Source organism: Bos taurus, chromosome 26, assembly GCF_002263795.3.
Source record: "Bos taurus isolate L1 Dominette 01449 registration number 42190680 breed Hereford chromosome 26, ARS-UCD2.0, whole genome shotgun sequence".
NCBI classification, from domain to species: Eukaryota; Metazoa; Chordata; class Mammalia; order Artiodactyla; family Bovidae; genus Bos; species Bos taurus.
Window position 1 is genome coordinate 43,417,035 of NC_037353.1, and position 13,057 is coordinate 43,430,091.

The 13,057-nt window shown below is 54.2% G+C and overlaps 1 protein-coding gene across 1 annotated transcript in view; it reads left to right on the top strand.

Moving 5' to 3' along the window:
- Positions 1-1,577: 1,577 nt before the first annotated feature.
- The window catches only part of GPR26 (G protein-coupled receptor 26), a 29,680-nt gene continuing 18,200 nt past the window's right edge, over positions 1,578-13,057 (top strand). Inside the window, exon 1 of the mRNA XM_024985961.2 lies at positions 1,578-2,848. Coding sequence (XP_024841729.1) covers positions 2,181-2,848 — 668 coding nt within the window. The 5' untranslated portion in view covers positions 1,578-2,180. The remainder of the gene's footprint in view (positions 2,849-13,057) is intronic.

Below are 13,057 nucleotides of genomic sequence, written 5' to 3' on the forward strand. Positions count from 1 at the left end.
AGAGTAGACCCAACGGTGCTCAGAGCAGTGTTTAGCTCACGCGTTTATTCCACAAACAGTATGTGGTCACCTGTCTCTTGCTAGGGGCTACTTGTGGGGACAAAGTCTTTGGGAGCAGGGGAGATACGCAACTGACTATCTCACTCTGATGCCAAGTATCTAATGAAGACATATCCAACCCTGAAGTCAGCAGGCCACGTGATGCGCCAAGCAATGAGGAGATGGCTGGCTTCCAGTTCATTTCCTCCTCTGGTGGGCACAGCTCTGCATATACAGTGTCTTAGTTATTTCTTACCAGAACCCTGAGAGGGAAAGAAGGACAATGAGGCTCCTTGAGGTCTGGTAACTTGCCAGGATCCTGTGACATCAGTGGTGTATTGGTAAAGGTTCAGTCACAGGGTAAGATGGGGAGCCCAGATCCACACACCCTCCCCCAAGATCTTTTTTTTTTTAAGATTTATTTATTTTTGCCTGCACTCGGTCTTCATTGCTGCACGCGGGCTTTCTCTAGCTGTGCCAAGTGGGGGCCCTTCTCCAGTTGCCGCGCACCAGCCTCCCGCTGTGGTGGCCTCTCGTTGCAGCCTGCAATCTCCAGAGAGCAGGCTTCGTAGTTATGGTGCACTGGCTCAGCTGCCCCTTGACATGTGCGATCTTCTGGGAGCAGGGCTTGAACCTGCGTCTCCTGCATTGGCAGGCGGATTCTTAGTCACTGGATCACCCTGGAAGCCCTCCACCTGGGGCCCTGACAGAAACAGGAGGGCCACAGTCGGTGCACTCTTTCCCGAGGAGGAGCTGGGAGCCTGCTTGCTCAGAGTTCTCAGGGTCTCCACCAAGCCACACCAGCCACCCTCCTGCCCTTTTTCTGAAGGGTTCCTGCAGGGTGTGGCATTCAGGTCCCTCACAGACTGGAACCAGCTGCCCCACCAGACCCACAGCACATGGTGTGTGGGCTGGCAGAGGGCCACGGGGGAGCCTGGGCTGGGAGTGCTGAGTTATCAGCCACCCCAGGGCTCTGCTGAGACTGGCCTTGGACAAGCAGAACCATCCATCCACCTGTGAGCGCTCAGGGCCAGATAAAGCCCTCTCTGGACTAGGGGATGTCTCAGCATCACCCCAGTAGGCTTGAGGATGCGGCTGAAGCCCAGGCAGAAGGGCGGTGGGAAGACAGCCCCGTGAACCAAGCGCCCCCAGGGGTGTAGCTGCTGCCCCGGGGACAGGCTGGGGAGGCCCTGAGAGACATCAGGGGCCAGGGGCTTGATCACAGAGGTTGGAGAGAGGTGTGTTCCTTCCCATTTCGGCAAACGGAGCCCACCTGAGCTCCCCCCGCTCAGCCCACAGAGGGAGAAACTTCAGCACTGCGAGGCTCCGAGGGACAGGTTGGGCACGTCCACGTCTGGCCAAGCTGGCGCTGGGGCTCGGATGGGTAGCCCTGAGGCATGAAGGTGCCCAGACATCCCTCCCTTTTCTCGGGCAGACTTCCTTGACTCAGCCTGTCTTTGACACACATTCGGGGAGGATTGGGGAGTTGGGGGTGGGAGACAGGAAGCTACCAAGAGCCAATCACCCCGCACCGGAGCCTTCAGGGCTGGTTCTTTCTGAGTGTGTGTGTGCGCGCGCGCTCGCGCGCCTCAGCGGAGAATTTCTGTGATAGAAGCAGCCAGATTCTGGAGTGAGCCAGACGAGAGGAGAGGGAAGAACAAGAGGGGAGGAGAAAACTGGTGAGGGGTGCGAGAGACAGACGGAGAGAACAGCAGTGGGTGAGAAAGCCCAGCAGAGGGGGGAGAGAGAGAAAGTGGAGAGGAAGGCAGAGAGGAAGAGCGAGGAGAGCAAGCAGCGGAGAGACGCGAGGCAGAGAAAGCAAGGTTGCAGGAGGGGCCGCGGAGACCGAGACGGAGCGCGGAGGGATGGGGTGAGAGGCGGCCGCCGGCGCCCGCAGTCCGGGATCCGAGGGCGCGCAAAGCTCCGGGTTCGGCGGCGCAGGGGCGCTTGCCCGGGAGGTGGCGCCGGGCTCCGGGGTGGCCGCGCGCCCTCTCCGGGGGGCGAGGGGCTGGGGGAGCCATGGCGGCGGGGAACGGGGGGCGCGGGGCGGCTGCAGGGCCGCCGAGGGGCTGAGCCGGCGGCGGGCTGCGCCATGGCGGCGCGGGGCGGCGGGCCCTGAGCGCCGGCGGCGGGCGCGCACCATGAACTCGTGGGACGCGGGCCTGGCGGGGCTGCTGGTGGGCACGATGGGCGTCTCGCTGCTGTCCAATGCGCTGGTGCTGCTCTGCCTGCTGCACAGCGCCGACATCCGCCGCCAGGCGCCGGCGCTCTTCACCCTGAACCTCACGTGCGGCAACCTGCTGTGCACCGTGGTCAACATGCCGCTCACTCTGGCCGGCGTCGTGGCGCAGCGGCCGCCGGCTGGGGACCGCCTGTGCCGCCTGGCCGCCTTCCTCGACACCTTTCTGGCCGCCAACTCCATGCTCAGCATGGCCGCGCTCAGCATCGACCGCTGGGTGGCCGTGGTCTTCCCGCTGAGCTACCGCGCCAAGATGCGCCTCCGCGACGCCGCGCTCATGGTGGCCTACACGTGGCTGCACGCGCTCACCTTCCCGGCCGCCGCGCTCGCCCTGTCCTGGCTCGGCTTCCACCAGCTCTACGCGTCCTGCACGCTCTGCAGCCGGCGGCCCGACGAGCGCCTGCGCTTCGCCGTCTTCACGGGCGCCTTCCACGCTCTCAGCTTCCTGCTCTCCTTCATCGTGCTCTGCTGCACATACTGCAAGGTGCTCAAGGTGGCCCGCTTCCACTGCAAGCGCATCGATGTGATCACCATGCAGACGCTGGTGCTGCTGGTGGACATCCACCCCAGGTGAGGACGCGGGGCGGGGGACTCGGTGGAGGCGCGGGGTGGGAAAGGGGGTCCTTGACTCCCCCCACGCTCCATCGTGCAGCTTTGTGCAAGCCCCTTTAACACCGACCCTCCGTGTCCTCTTTGGAAAACTGAGGTAGGGGAAAGGGGCAACGTTGTGAGTCTCAAGACAGGTGCTTAGAGTATCAACCAAGCAGGACCTCCCAAAAGGTGGGTGAGATATGAATGCATACATTCCATGACTCATGGGGATGGAAACCACAGAGAATCGGAACTTTGCTGGGCTTCTTATTTTACATGTGTGGTGTTCACTTTAAGTAACAGCATATATGGGAAGGCAGTGATCTCTGTTCACTGTTGAAGGCCTTTGCATGGCTCTCATCAGGCCCTGAGAGCCTGACCAGGATGCTTGGGGTGCTGCTAAGAGGTCTCAGACAGCAGGGTGATGCTCTGCTGGCTCTTTCCTTTCTCTGGTGCCTGGCACTGCCTCTGTCTCCTGCTCGTGTGTGTCTGTGTGTGTGCGTGCAATAGAGAGAGAGAGGTAGAAGGAGAGGGGGAGAGAGAGAGAGTCCTGGGCGGCCCCTTCCTCTGCGGTCCTTAAAGGAGCCTCTGAAGGGCTCTGGGTCAGGCTGGGGAGGTCCTCCTGTCCCTCCCAGACAACGCCCTCTGGTGTCTTCTGGACTTGGAGTACCTGCAGAGGGAGGGTGTCATCCTGAGATTCCCATGGTGAAACCTGCCCACCCACCTCCATCCTCCCCTGGCTGCTGTTTCTCAGGAAGGCAGCTTGGGGTGGGCAGTGTGGGTTAGGGTGCCTCCCTCTCCCCACCCCTACCCCAGCAAGTCCTACCATCCCCCCACCCCCACCCCCACCCCCGCCCCCCAGCCTCTCAGGGACAGAAGGTGGAAAGACTCAGCTGAGCTGTCCTGAGAGCACCTTGGCTTTCCTTACAAGCAGAGGGAAGTGAGGAGGGAAACTGCTGCTGGGTCTCTGTTCTGTAGACTCTGCTATTTTATGTCCTGATGCTGTGGACCCTTGAAAGGGGGTTTTGGTGTCAAGATGGCATGAAAAGTGAGGCAGGCAGAGAGGACCAGTGCATGGGAGGCCAGGGGCCAGGGAGGGAGCTCCGTCCCCAGGGTGCGAATGCCTCCCGGGCCGGGAAGAAGCAAGCTCCTAGGTGAGGGGAGTCAGTCTGACCAAAGGCTCCTTCAGTTCTGAGTTCTTCTGCGCATGAGCAAAAACAAAGAGAAGACCTTGAGCTTCACGCTGTCTGAACACAGAAGGGCATGTAAGCCTGTGTTCCCTGTTCCCCTCAGGATGGTCCTTCCAGATTACATGCCGGTCCAGAGCTTCTAGTTGCAGAATCTTCCTCCCAGAATCATGTACACTACGTCCCTTGTGAGAGACACCAGGGCGTGTGAACCATGTATGAAAATGTGTGAGCTCCACACACACAGGCTTACGTGCTTGTATGTCAGCTCCCTGTGTAACAGACCACAGGTGTGCACCGACACAAAGACTCGCCCTGCCTCGCAGCACGTGGCCATGCATGGTCAGTGTCACCTAAGGATTGCAGTGCTGTTCCCCTTCCCATCACCCTGGGGTGAGAGGACCTCACTTGAGAAGGTGCGTCTTCCCCAGGACATTCACGGGGAGCGCTCTAGAAGCGGTAGGCAGTGTTGTTGAACTCCTGGCACTTGAATGAGTGAGCCCACTCATTGAGAATCTAACAGTGGAGGAGGGAATCAGCTGGGAAAGGAATCAGTTCTTATTTAGACCAGTACAAACCCCATCGCCACCCTTCCTTCAACTTCCAGAACAGGAGGACGGTGGCTCCTTTTCAGCCCATTTAAGATGCTACTCAGTCTTGTCCATTTCTTTGTGACCCCATGGACTGTAGCCTGCCAGGCTCCTCTGTCCATGAAATTTTCCAGGCAAGAATACTGGAGTGGGTTGCCATTTCCTCCTCCAGGGAAATCTTCCCAACCCAGGGATCAAACCTGCATCTCTTGTGTCTCCTGCATTGGCAGGCAGATTCTTTACTGCTGTGCCACCTAGGTCAGGTCCAATCTTGCAGATGTCTAACGGACTCCAGGTCAGACACCACGGAAAGAGGTCCCGGGGGAGTCAGGAGAAGAGGCAGGTGCTCTGCTGGCCTCCGGGCCTCTCTTCCCTCCTCCGCGCCCTTTCAGGGGGATGCTCACTGCGTCTGAGCCCCAGGAAGCCCTGAGGAAACCCTCTTCCCAGAGCCCTGGGGTCCTGCAGGGCCAAGGAGCAAGAGCAGCCTGCAGTAGGGAGAGGAAGGGCTTCTGGGAGATGGTGGGGATGGATTGCCTTCTGCTGATTCCAACAGGCCCTGCTGGCGGAGGCTGGCCAGAGGTTGCAGAGGAGTGGGCAGGCACGACTGCACTGTCCTTTCAGTGACCACAGCCCGCCTTTTTCTATGGGGTCCACTCCCAGAGGGAGAGCGTGAGCGGTGGCCTCACAGGAGGCACCAGGTCTTGGACAGTGGATCCTCAGGCTTCTTTTTTGAAGGTTCCAAACTCTTCTTCCCCACAAGTGAGAAACGGCAGAGCTAGCTCCGGGGTAGCGGAGGAGGAGGCTGCCCCTAGTCCCCCCATCCTCCGGCACTAAGGCTTCAGGCAGCTTCCAGGGCCAGTTGGTCCTGGGAGCTGGGGGAGTCCAGTCCCGATCAGTAGAAGTCAGGCTTCCTTGTTCAGGGTGGCAGGTTATGGTGATTTTGTTCACCGGAAGATTCACTTCACAGCCACCACCCTGCTGGCCTCCTGGGACTTAATTTTGAGTTTTCCCTGAGGCCCAGGGTGGCATTTGTCAGGAAGCTCCCGAGTGATGCCGGCTCTTCCTGCAGAGCATTTGACAGGGAGGATGACGGGCTGGATTCCTCTGCTTCAGCACCACCTCAAGGTCAGGGACTCTCTGCTCTAAGTTGAATCAGGGACCCTGAGAGACCCCCCCTTCTCCCATCTTTCTGGAGTGGTCTCTTGGGTTACTGCTGTCACAAAGGAATTGGGAATTACTAATAGTTTTTACCCACCTGGTCTCCAACCACTCAGTCTACTGGGTTCAGTTCTCCCAGATCACAACTTGGAACCGATTATAGTCAGATCCTATCTCTGGTGCCCTCAGGGACGCCGATGGGGAGCCCTGATGGGGGGCCCTGCATGGGGGGCCCTGCCTGGGGACCCCTGGTGTTGATGCTGCAGCCCTGCTCTCTGCATGTAGTTGAAGGCACCTGGCTGGCACAGGTTCATGACTTCAGACTGGACCTTGGGTGAAACATAATGCATGCTTGCGATCAAGGGCTATAGGGTGAGAGCTGAGCCAGAGGGTGTCAGAACTGTGCAAAGCTAGATGGAAGGGCCCTCCCTGTGCTGTTGATTTTGTAGATGAAGAAGTTACGACCCCCAGGGAAGAGGGGGCAGTTGCCATGTTTAACAGATCTAGATTGTGGGTCCACCCGGGCCTGCCCCCAAGGTTTATGGATTATGCGGCAATAGTACAAATGGAGTTTCACAAGCCATCTACATGAATATTGAGATTTTCTAAATTCAACTTCAGTTCAGTTCAGCTCAGTTGCTCAGTCATGTCTGACTCTTTGCAACCCCACGGACTGTAGCACCCCAGGCCTCCCTGTCCATCACCAACTCCTGGAGTTTACTCAAATTCATGTCCATTGAGTCGGTGATGCCATCCAACCATCTCATCCTCTGTCATCCCCTTCTCCTCCCACCTTCAGTCTTTCCCAGCATCAGGGTCTTTTCCAATGAGTCAGTTCTTCGCATCAGGTGGCCAAAGTATTGGAGTTTCAGCTTCAGCATCAGTCCTTCCAATGAATATTCAGGACTGATTTTCTTTAGGATGGACTGGTTGAATCTCCTTGCAGTCCAAGGGGCTCTCAAGAGTCTTCTCCAACACCACAGTATAAAAGCATCAATTCTTTGGCACTTACAAACTGTTAAATGAAAGATGTTCTAACCTTCTGCCTTGAGAAGTACACATTTATAACGCTTTGCAAGGCTGGGTTCAAACTGAGGGTTCTCAGGTTCCTCGGACGTGGTGAGGAGAGCAGAACTGGCTTTGTGCACACAGCCCACCTGCCTCGTCTCCCAGCCTGGCTCCCCCAGCTCAGAAAGGGGCCTCTGTTGTACAAGGTGGACACTGCAGGATCTGCATCCACATGTTGCTCACAGATGTCATGTCTCTGGTCTCCAGCTGAGCACAGAGGTGGCACAGTCCACCCTTAGGAGGATGGGGCCAAGGATGATGCCTGCACACCTTCTGGAAGCAGGACCAGGGCATTTGGGCAAAAAATTCCATATTTCTAGAGTTTGGTCAGGTGGCACTGGTGGTAAAGTACCAGCTTGCCAATTCAGGAGACACAAGAGACTCGGGTTCGATCCCTGGGTTGGGAAGATCCCCTGGAGGAGGAGGAGGGCATGGCAACCCTCTCCAGTATTCTTGCCTGGAGCATCTCATGGACAGAGGAGTCTGGTGGGTTACTGTCCACAGAGTTGCAAAGAGTGGGGCATGATTGAAGTGACTTAGCACACACACACACACACACACACACACACACACACACACAGCTTGGTCTAGGATGGAGCATGTGGGTTCTGAGTGTGCCCATCCCCTTAGCTCTGAACTCTTCATTTCCTGGAGAGGCCTGGATCCCTCAGTATCCAGGGCCCAGGACAGGCCCCCAGCTTTCAGGTCTCAGGGCAGGATTGCTCACACCAGTCCTGACCCCAAGCTCGAGGCTTTTCTCCACCATCAGTCAACCTGTTTCCTAGCCTTTTGTTTCATTTTCCAAAAAGCCAGAAGGCAAATCCAGATGTCTCTCTGAGTCCTGGGCCAGCTACTGTCCTCTGGGGGTCAGTCAGGACCCACCCCCCACATGTTTTAGCCACAATCACCTCATGTGCTGACTTTTCAGATATCCCCAGGATAATCCATCCTTCTGCCCCATTCCTGAAGCCTCCTGGGGAACATGTCTTTGACCCCACATGTCACCTGGAGAGCCCATCTCCTTTTGGCTCAAGGGAATACTGTGTCTTGTCATAGCCTTTGGGACCAACTCTGCTCCCCCCGCCCCCCGCCCTACCCAACACACACATACACACACACACACACACACACACTGGCACTGTGCTTGCACTCTGGGCCAATGAACCTGGCCAAGAGAGCTTCGGGCCTCTCACCCTCTGCGCTGCATGGGAGCCCAGACTCAAGCTCAGATCTTACTGGCAACAGTCTGTAGTCGCAGTGTGCTCTCTCATAGATACAGGAAGAGAAAGTTTGCAGTGGGAGGGAGTTTGGGGGTTCAAGGCAGTGCTGGGCCGTAGGCATTGTTTCCTAGATACATACTGAGTGATTAACACTTAGGATCCACACTGAGTGAATGCTGACTCTGAGTCAAGCACTGTCTTAGCTCCTTCCGGGCTGTTCACTTAGATAAACTCAATAGGATCCTGCCACACAGGTACTTACCTTGTCCCCATTTTAGAAATGAAGAGGCTGATGCACAAAGAGCTGTGTGACTTGCCTAAAGCCGCACAACAGGTCAGTACAAGAAGCATAGACTTAAGCCCAGAGGTCTGGCTCTGGCGCTGCTTGTGTGCTGACCACTCAGTATTAACCAGAGAGGACTCTCGGGCATGGAAGGGTTCACAGCTTCACATTCTATTGATAAGCCTTGCTTTGTCTGAAAGGCTCAAGATTCTTAAGTCTCAGCTTTAAAAAAAATCTGTGCTAGAGCAGATTTCTACTATCATCTCTTTTGATAAGGTCACTTTAAAATGACTGAGTATTAATTTTCTTAAGGGTTGTTCATTACTTCAGATGGCATACTCTCGTTACGTTTTTCTGGGTACAAGATGTTGAGCTTTGTAGTGTGGGAACCCAGAAAAGGAATGTGTCTGTGGAGTGCCTGCTGTTTAATCCTTCTCTCCTGTACAAAGCTTTGCAGGAACAGATAAAATGAATTCCCCACAGGCACAGGTTTTTACAATGAAGAGTGACCTTGATCGTGCTAGCCTCTGAAGGGTCTGTTTTATTCCTCGGAGAGTCCCTGAGATGTTTCTGTTTATCTTTCTGAGGACCTTCAAAGCTTTAATGAATGTCTGTCTTTAAATATTCCTCAAGGCTCGGGGGCAGGATTGTCTGCTGTGGTGGGAGGAGGAGATGCTGCTCTTGGGGAGACAGTTGGGTCCTCAGACCCTCAGCAGGAACCCAAGTGCCCCCTCAGGGGTGGGGTTGGGGGGGCAGAGGAAGCTTCTCCCTCCTCCAGAGCTGGGTGGCAGATGAGTCACTTAGTCTCTGCTAAGTGGCTGCTCTAGCCATAGGCCTAACTGTGAAATCCACCTCCGATAAATGAGGAACCAGATTCAGAGAGGTTGAGTGACTTCCCTGAGGCCACACAGCTGTGAGGGCACAGCTGGGACTAGGACACATAGCCAGAGCGTGCTCACTGATCAGGGTTACTCTAAAATGTCTGAGAAAAGGAAAACATGGCTGGGGGTCACACCCCGGAGGAGGGCCAGCTTCCAGTGTCACCACCAGATTCTCTGGTGCCCCTTGATGAGTCATTTATGGTAAATGAAAGTGATCCTCATTTTCAAGGAGATGTCCAGAATCCTGTACTCCTTCCAGTGGGTGAATGTACTGTGATGACTCGGGACTCCTAGCTCAGCCCCCACATCTGCAATTCCTACACTGATCACACTGAGTTTTGAGAGAAGGATTTCATTATTAAAACAAGAGGTCCTGTGTTGTAAAGAATGTACCAGACATGCCACGAGGGTGACTGTTGTTCTGATTTGCCTGGGACTGTGAGGGCTCCCAGGATGTGTGACTTTGAGCCTGAAAATCAAGACCGTCTCAGGCAAACCAAGACGGGCTGGTCACCTCACTGCACCCAGATCTCCAGGGTGGGGACCCGTGCCTTCTCTCCATGCCCACTTATATCTGCACAAGTCACAAGAGCCAGAGGTCTTTGCAAGAAGATGCTACAGACACCCAGGTGTAAATGGAAAGTGAAAAGATTTACGATGACTTTTGCTGTGTGACTTTAGGCAAAATCGCCCTTCTGTTCTCTGCCTTCTTGGTTGTATGCTTCAGATTTTCTGAATGAGATGATGTACACAAATCCTCAGGGAGGTGTAATGACCCCAGTGAGTTGGCAGGTGACACTCAGAGTCAGATGACCTGGGTTCAACTACTGCCATCACTTAGGGAGACCAACCATCCTGGGTTGCCCGAGACGGAGAGTGGTCCTCAGATGTGGGATCCTCGGTCTGAAAACCGAGCAGTCCTGTGTAAACCATCCAGGCTGCAGGACTTTCAGTACTAAACCCGGGACAGTCCTGATTACCTGGGGCAAGTCGGTCACCCCACTGCCGCCCTTCTCCAGATCACTGTGCGATCTTGAGCAAGTTACTCAACTTCTCTGTGCCTCTGTCTCATCTGAAAAAGTGAAGATTACAGTTTATCAGTCCTAATCTCATAGGATTGGGATTCCCTGGTGGCTCAGACGGTAAAGCGTCTGCCCGCAATGCAGGAGACCTGGGTTCAATCCCTAGTTCGGGAAGATCCCCTAGAGAAGGAAATGGCAACCCACTTCAGTACTCTTGCCTAGAAAATTCCATGGATGGAGGAGCCTGGTGGGCTGCAGTCCCTGGGGTCGCAAAGAGTTGGACATAACTGAGTGACTTTACTTACTGTATTATAGAGATGTGAGTATCAAATCAATGAATGCAAATGAACCCCTATCACAGTATCTAAGATAGCATATATATTAAATCAAGAAATCAAGAAATGTGGGTGGCTACTGATATGAGTGATTAGAAATTAATTCATGATGTTAGTCATGAGTAATACATTTCAGCCAGTATGAAATCTGTCTGTACTGGGCCAGACTCCAGTTCTCAACTTTCTAAATTCCTGGAAGGATACAGTCAACGGAGGAAAAAAAATCTGCAGGAATTTTAGGGGAGCAGTCCAAAGTAACATAGAGTTGTCCATCTGTGGCTAGAAATCTGACAAAGAAGAGCCGTGATTAATTAGTAAAATGTTGGTTCTTGTGGAGGGAAGGGGAGGCTGCCTTGGTGTCCATGCTGCTCACGAGCCTGGCTCATGAACATTCTCCCCACTCCTTGCTTTCATTGAACAGACTGACCTATTTTGGTATCAGGTCACTGCAGCCTGGCTTCCCAGGAGGCTCAGTAGTAAAGAATCTTCTTGCCAATGCAGGAGACACAGGTGATGCAAGTTCAGTCTGGAAGGCTTTGCGAGGCTGTGTTCAAACTGAGGGTTCTCAGGCTCCTCAGATGCGGCAGGGAGAGCAGAACTGGCTTTGTGCATACAGCCCGCCTGCCTCGTCTCCCAGCCTGGCTCCCCCAGCACAGAAAGGGGCTTCCATTGTACAAGGTGGACATGGCAGGATCTGCGTCCACATGTTGCTCACAGATGTCATGTCTCTGGTCTCCAGCCGAGCACAGAGGTGGCACAGTCCACCCTTAGGAGGATGGGGCCAAGGATGACGCCTGCACACCTTCTGGAAGCAGGACCAGGGCATTTGGGCAATAAATTCCATGTCCCTAGAGCTTGGTCTGGGCTTGCCAGGTGGCGCTAGTGGTAAAGAACCAGCTTGCCAATGCAGGAGACACAAGAGACTCGGGTTTGATCCCTGGGGTGGGAAGATCCCCTGGAGAAGGAAATGGCACCCCACTCCAGTATTCTTTCCTGGAGTATCCCATGGACAGAGGAGTCTGGTTGCTACAGTCCATGGGGCCGCAGAGTCAGACACGACAGAGACTGAACATGCACTCATGCACACATTGCAGCCCTGGCCTGACTTCTGCCAAGTTACCTTTCCTCCTGATGACTCTGTCCACAGTCTGCTTCCCTGTCCACTTCTGCAATCATGTCATTTATTTTAATGTATGCCTGTGGCCGATTCATACTAATGTATGGCAGAAACCATCACAATATTGTAATTATCCTCCAATTAAAATAAATCAATATATTTTTAATTATAAAAAAATAAGTAAAAAGTAGGAACACATGGCCACATTGGGCCTGTGATCTGGAGGACGTGATGCCTCGCTTGTGGAGATGGACAGCCCGGCTGTTGCTTGTGCATTTTGCTGAGGCTGCAGGAAAGGGGTTGCAAGAACCGCTGCTCCCAGCTGGCCTAAGATGTCAGTTCTCGAAAGGTGGGGAGCAGAGCGGAGTCAGGAACAGGGTGTGGTTAGAGGTGCAGGTGAGCATCCTCAGAGCTGTGTCCCTGATTCTCCAGGGGCTTAATGGTCCTGTAGCTTCACCGAGCTTCATCTCTGAAGGAATCAAGTAACTTCTTCAGTCACCTGATAATGTCATGTCTGTAGCCCTGGGCTTGCTGGGGCTTTGGGGTGGAAGAAATAGGGCTGAAGGTGTGGAGGAAAGGAAGCCCGGGCCACAATGCACACAGAGTCCAGGCTGCCCCAGCTGGAGGGTACCTGCCTCCAGTCACCCAGACACGCATTCAAATTCTGCAACCGCTTACCAGCTGAGCAAATCATTTGGCCTCAGTGAACTCAGGGTCTTCATTATAAGGCAGGGCAAGTAACACTTACCTGGCAGGATCAAAAGATAAAGAATTAGAGATAAGAATTAGATAAGGTAAAGGTAAGAACTAGAGATACTACCTAGGGAGTGTGTTTATTTGCACTTGCTTGGGCACTGTGCTAATTGCTTTGTATGCTTCAGGCATTTAATTCTCAAAGCAGCCTTTTGCAGCACTTTATTTTATGTCATTTTTTTTTTTAATTGGAGAACAATTGCTTTATAATGTTGTGTCAATTTCTGTTGTACAACGAAGTGAATCAGCTATATGCGTACATACAGCCTCTCTCTCTGGCGCCTCCCTCCCACCCCACCCCCATCTCGCCCTCTAGGTCATCACAGAGCACCAAGCTGAGGTACCCCCGTTGTACAGAAGCTTCCCACTAGCTTATCTGTTTAGCACATGGTAGCGTATACATGGACTTCCCTGGTGGCTCAGATGATAAAGCATCTGCCTACGAGGCCGGAGACCTGGGTTCGATCCCTGGGTCAGGAAGATCCCCTGGAGAAGGAAATGGCAACCCACTCCAGTATTCTTGCCTGGAAAATCCCATGGACGGAGGAGCCTGGTAGGCTACAGTCCATGGGAT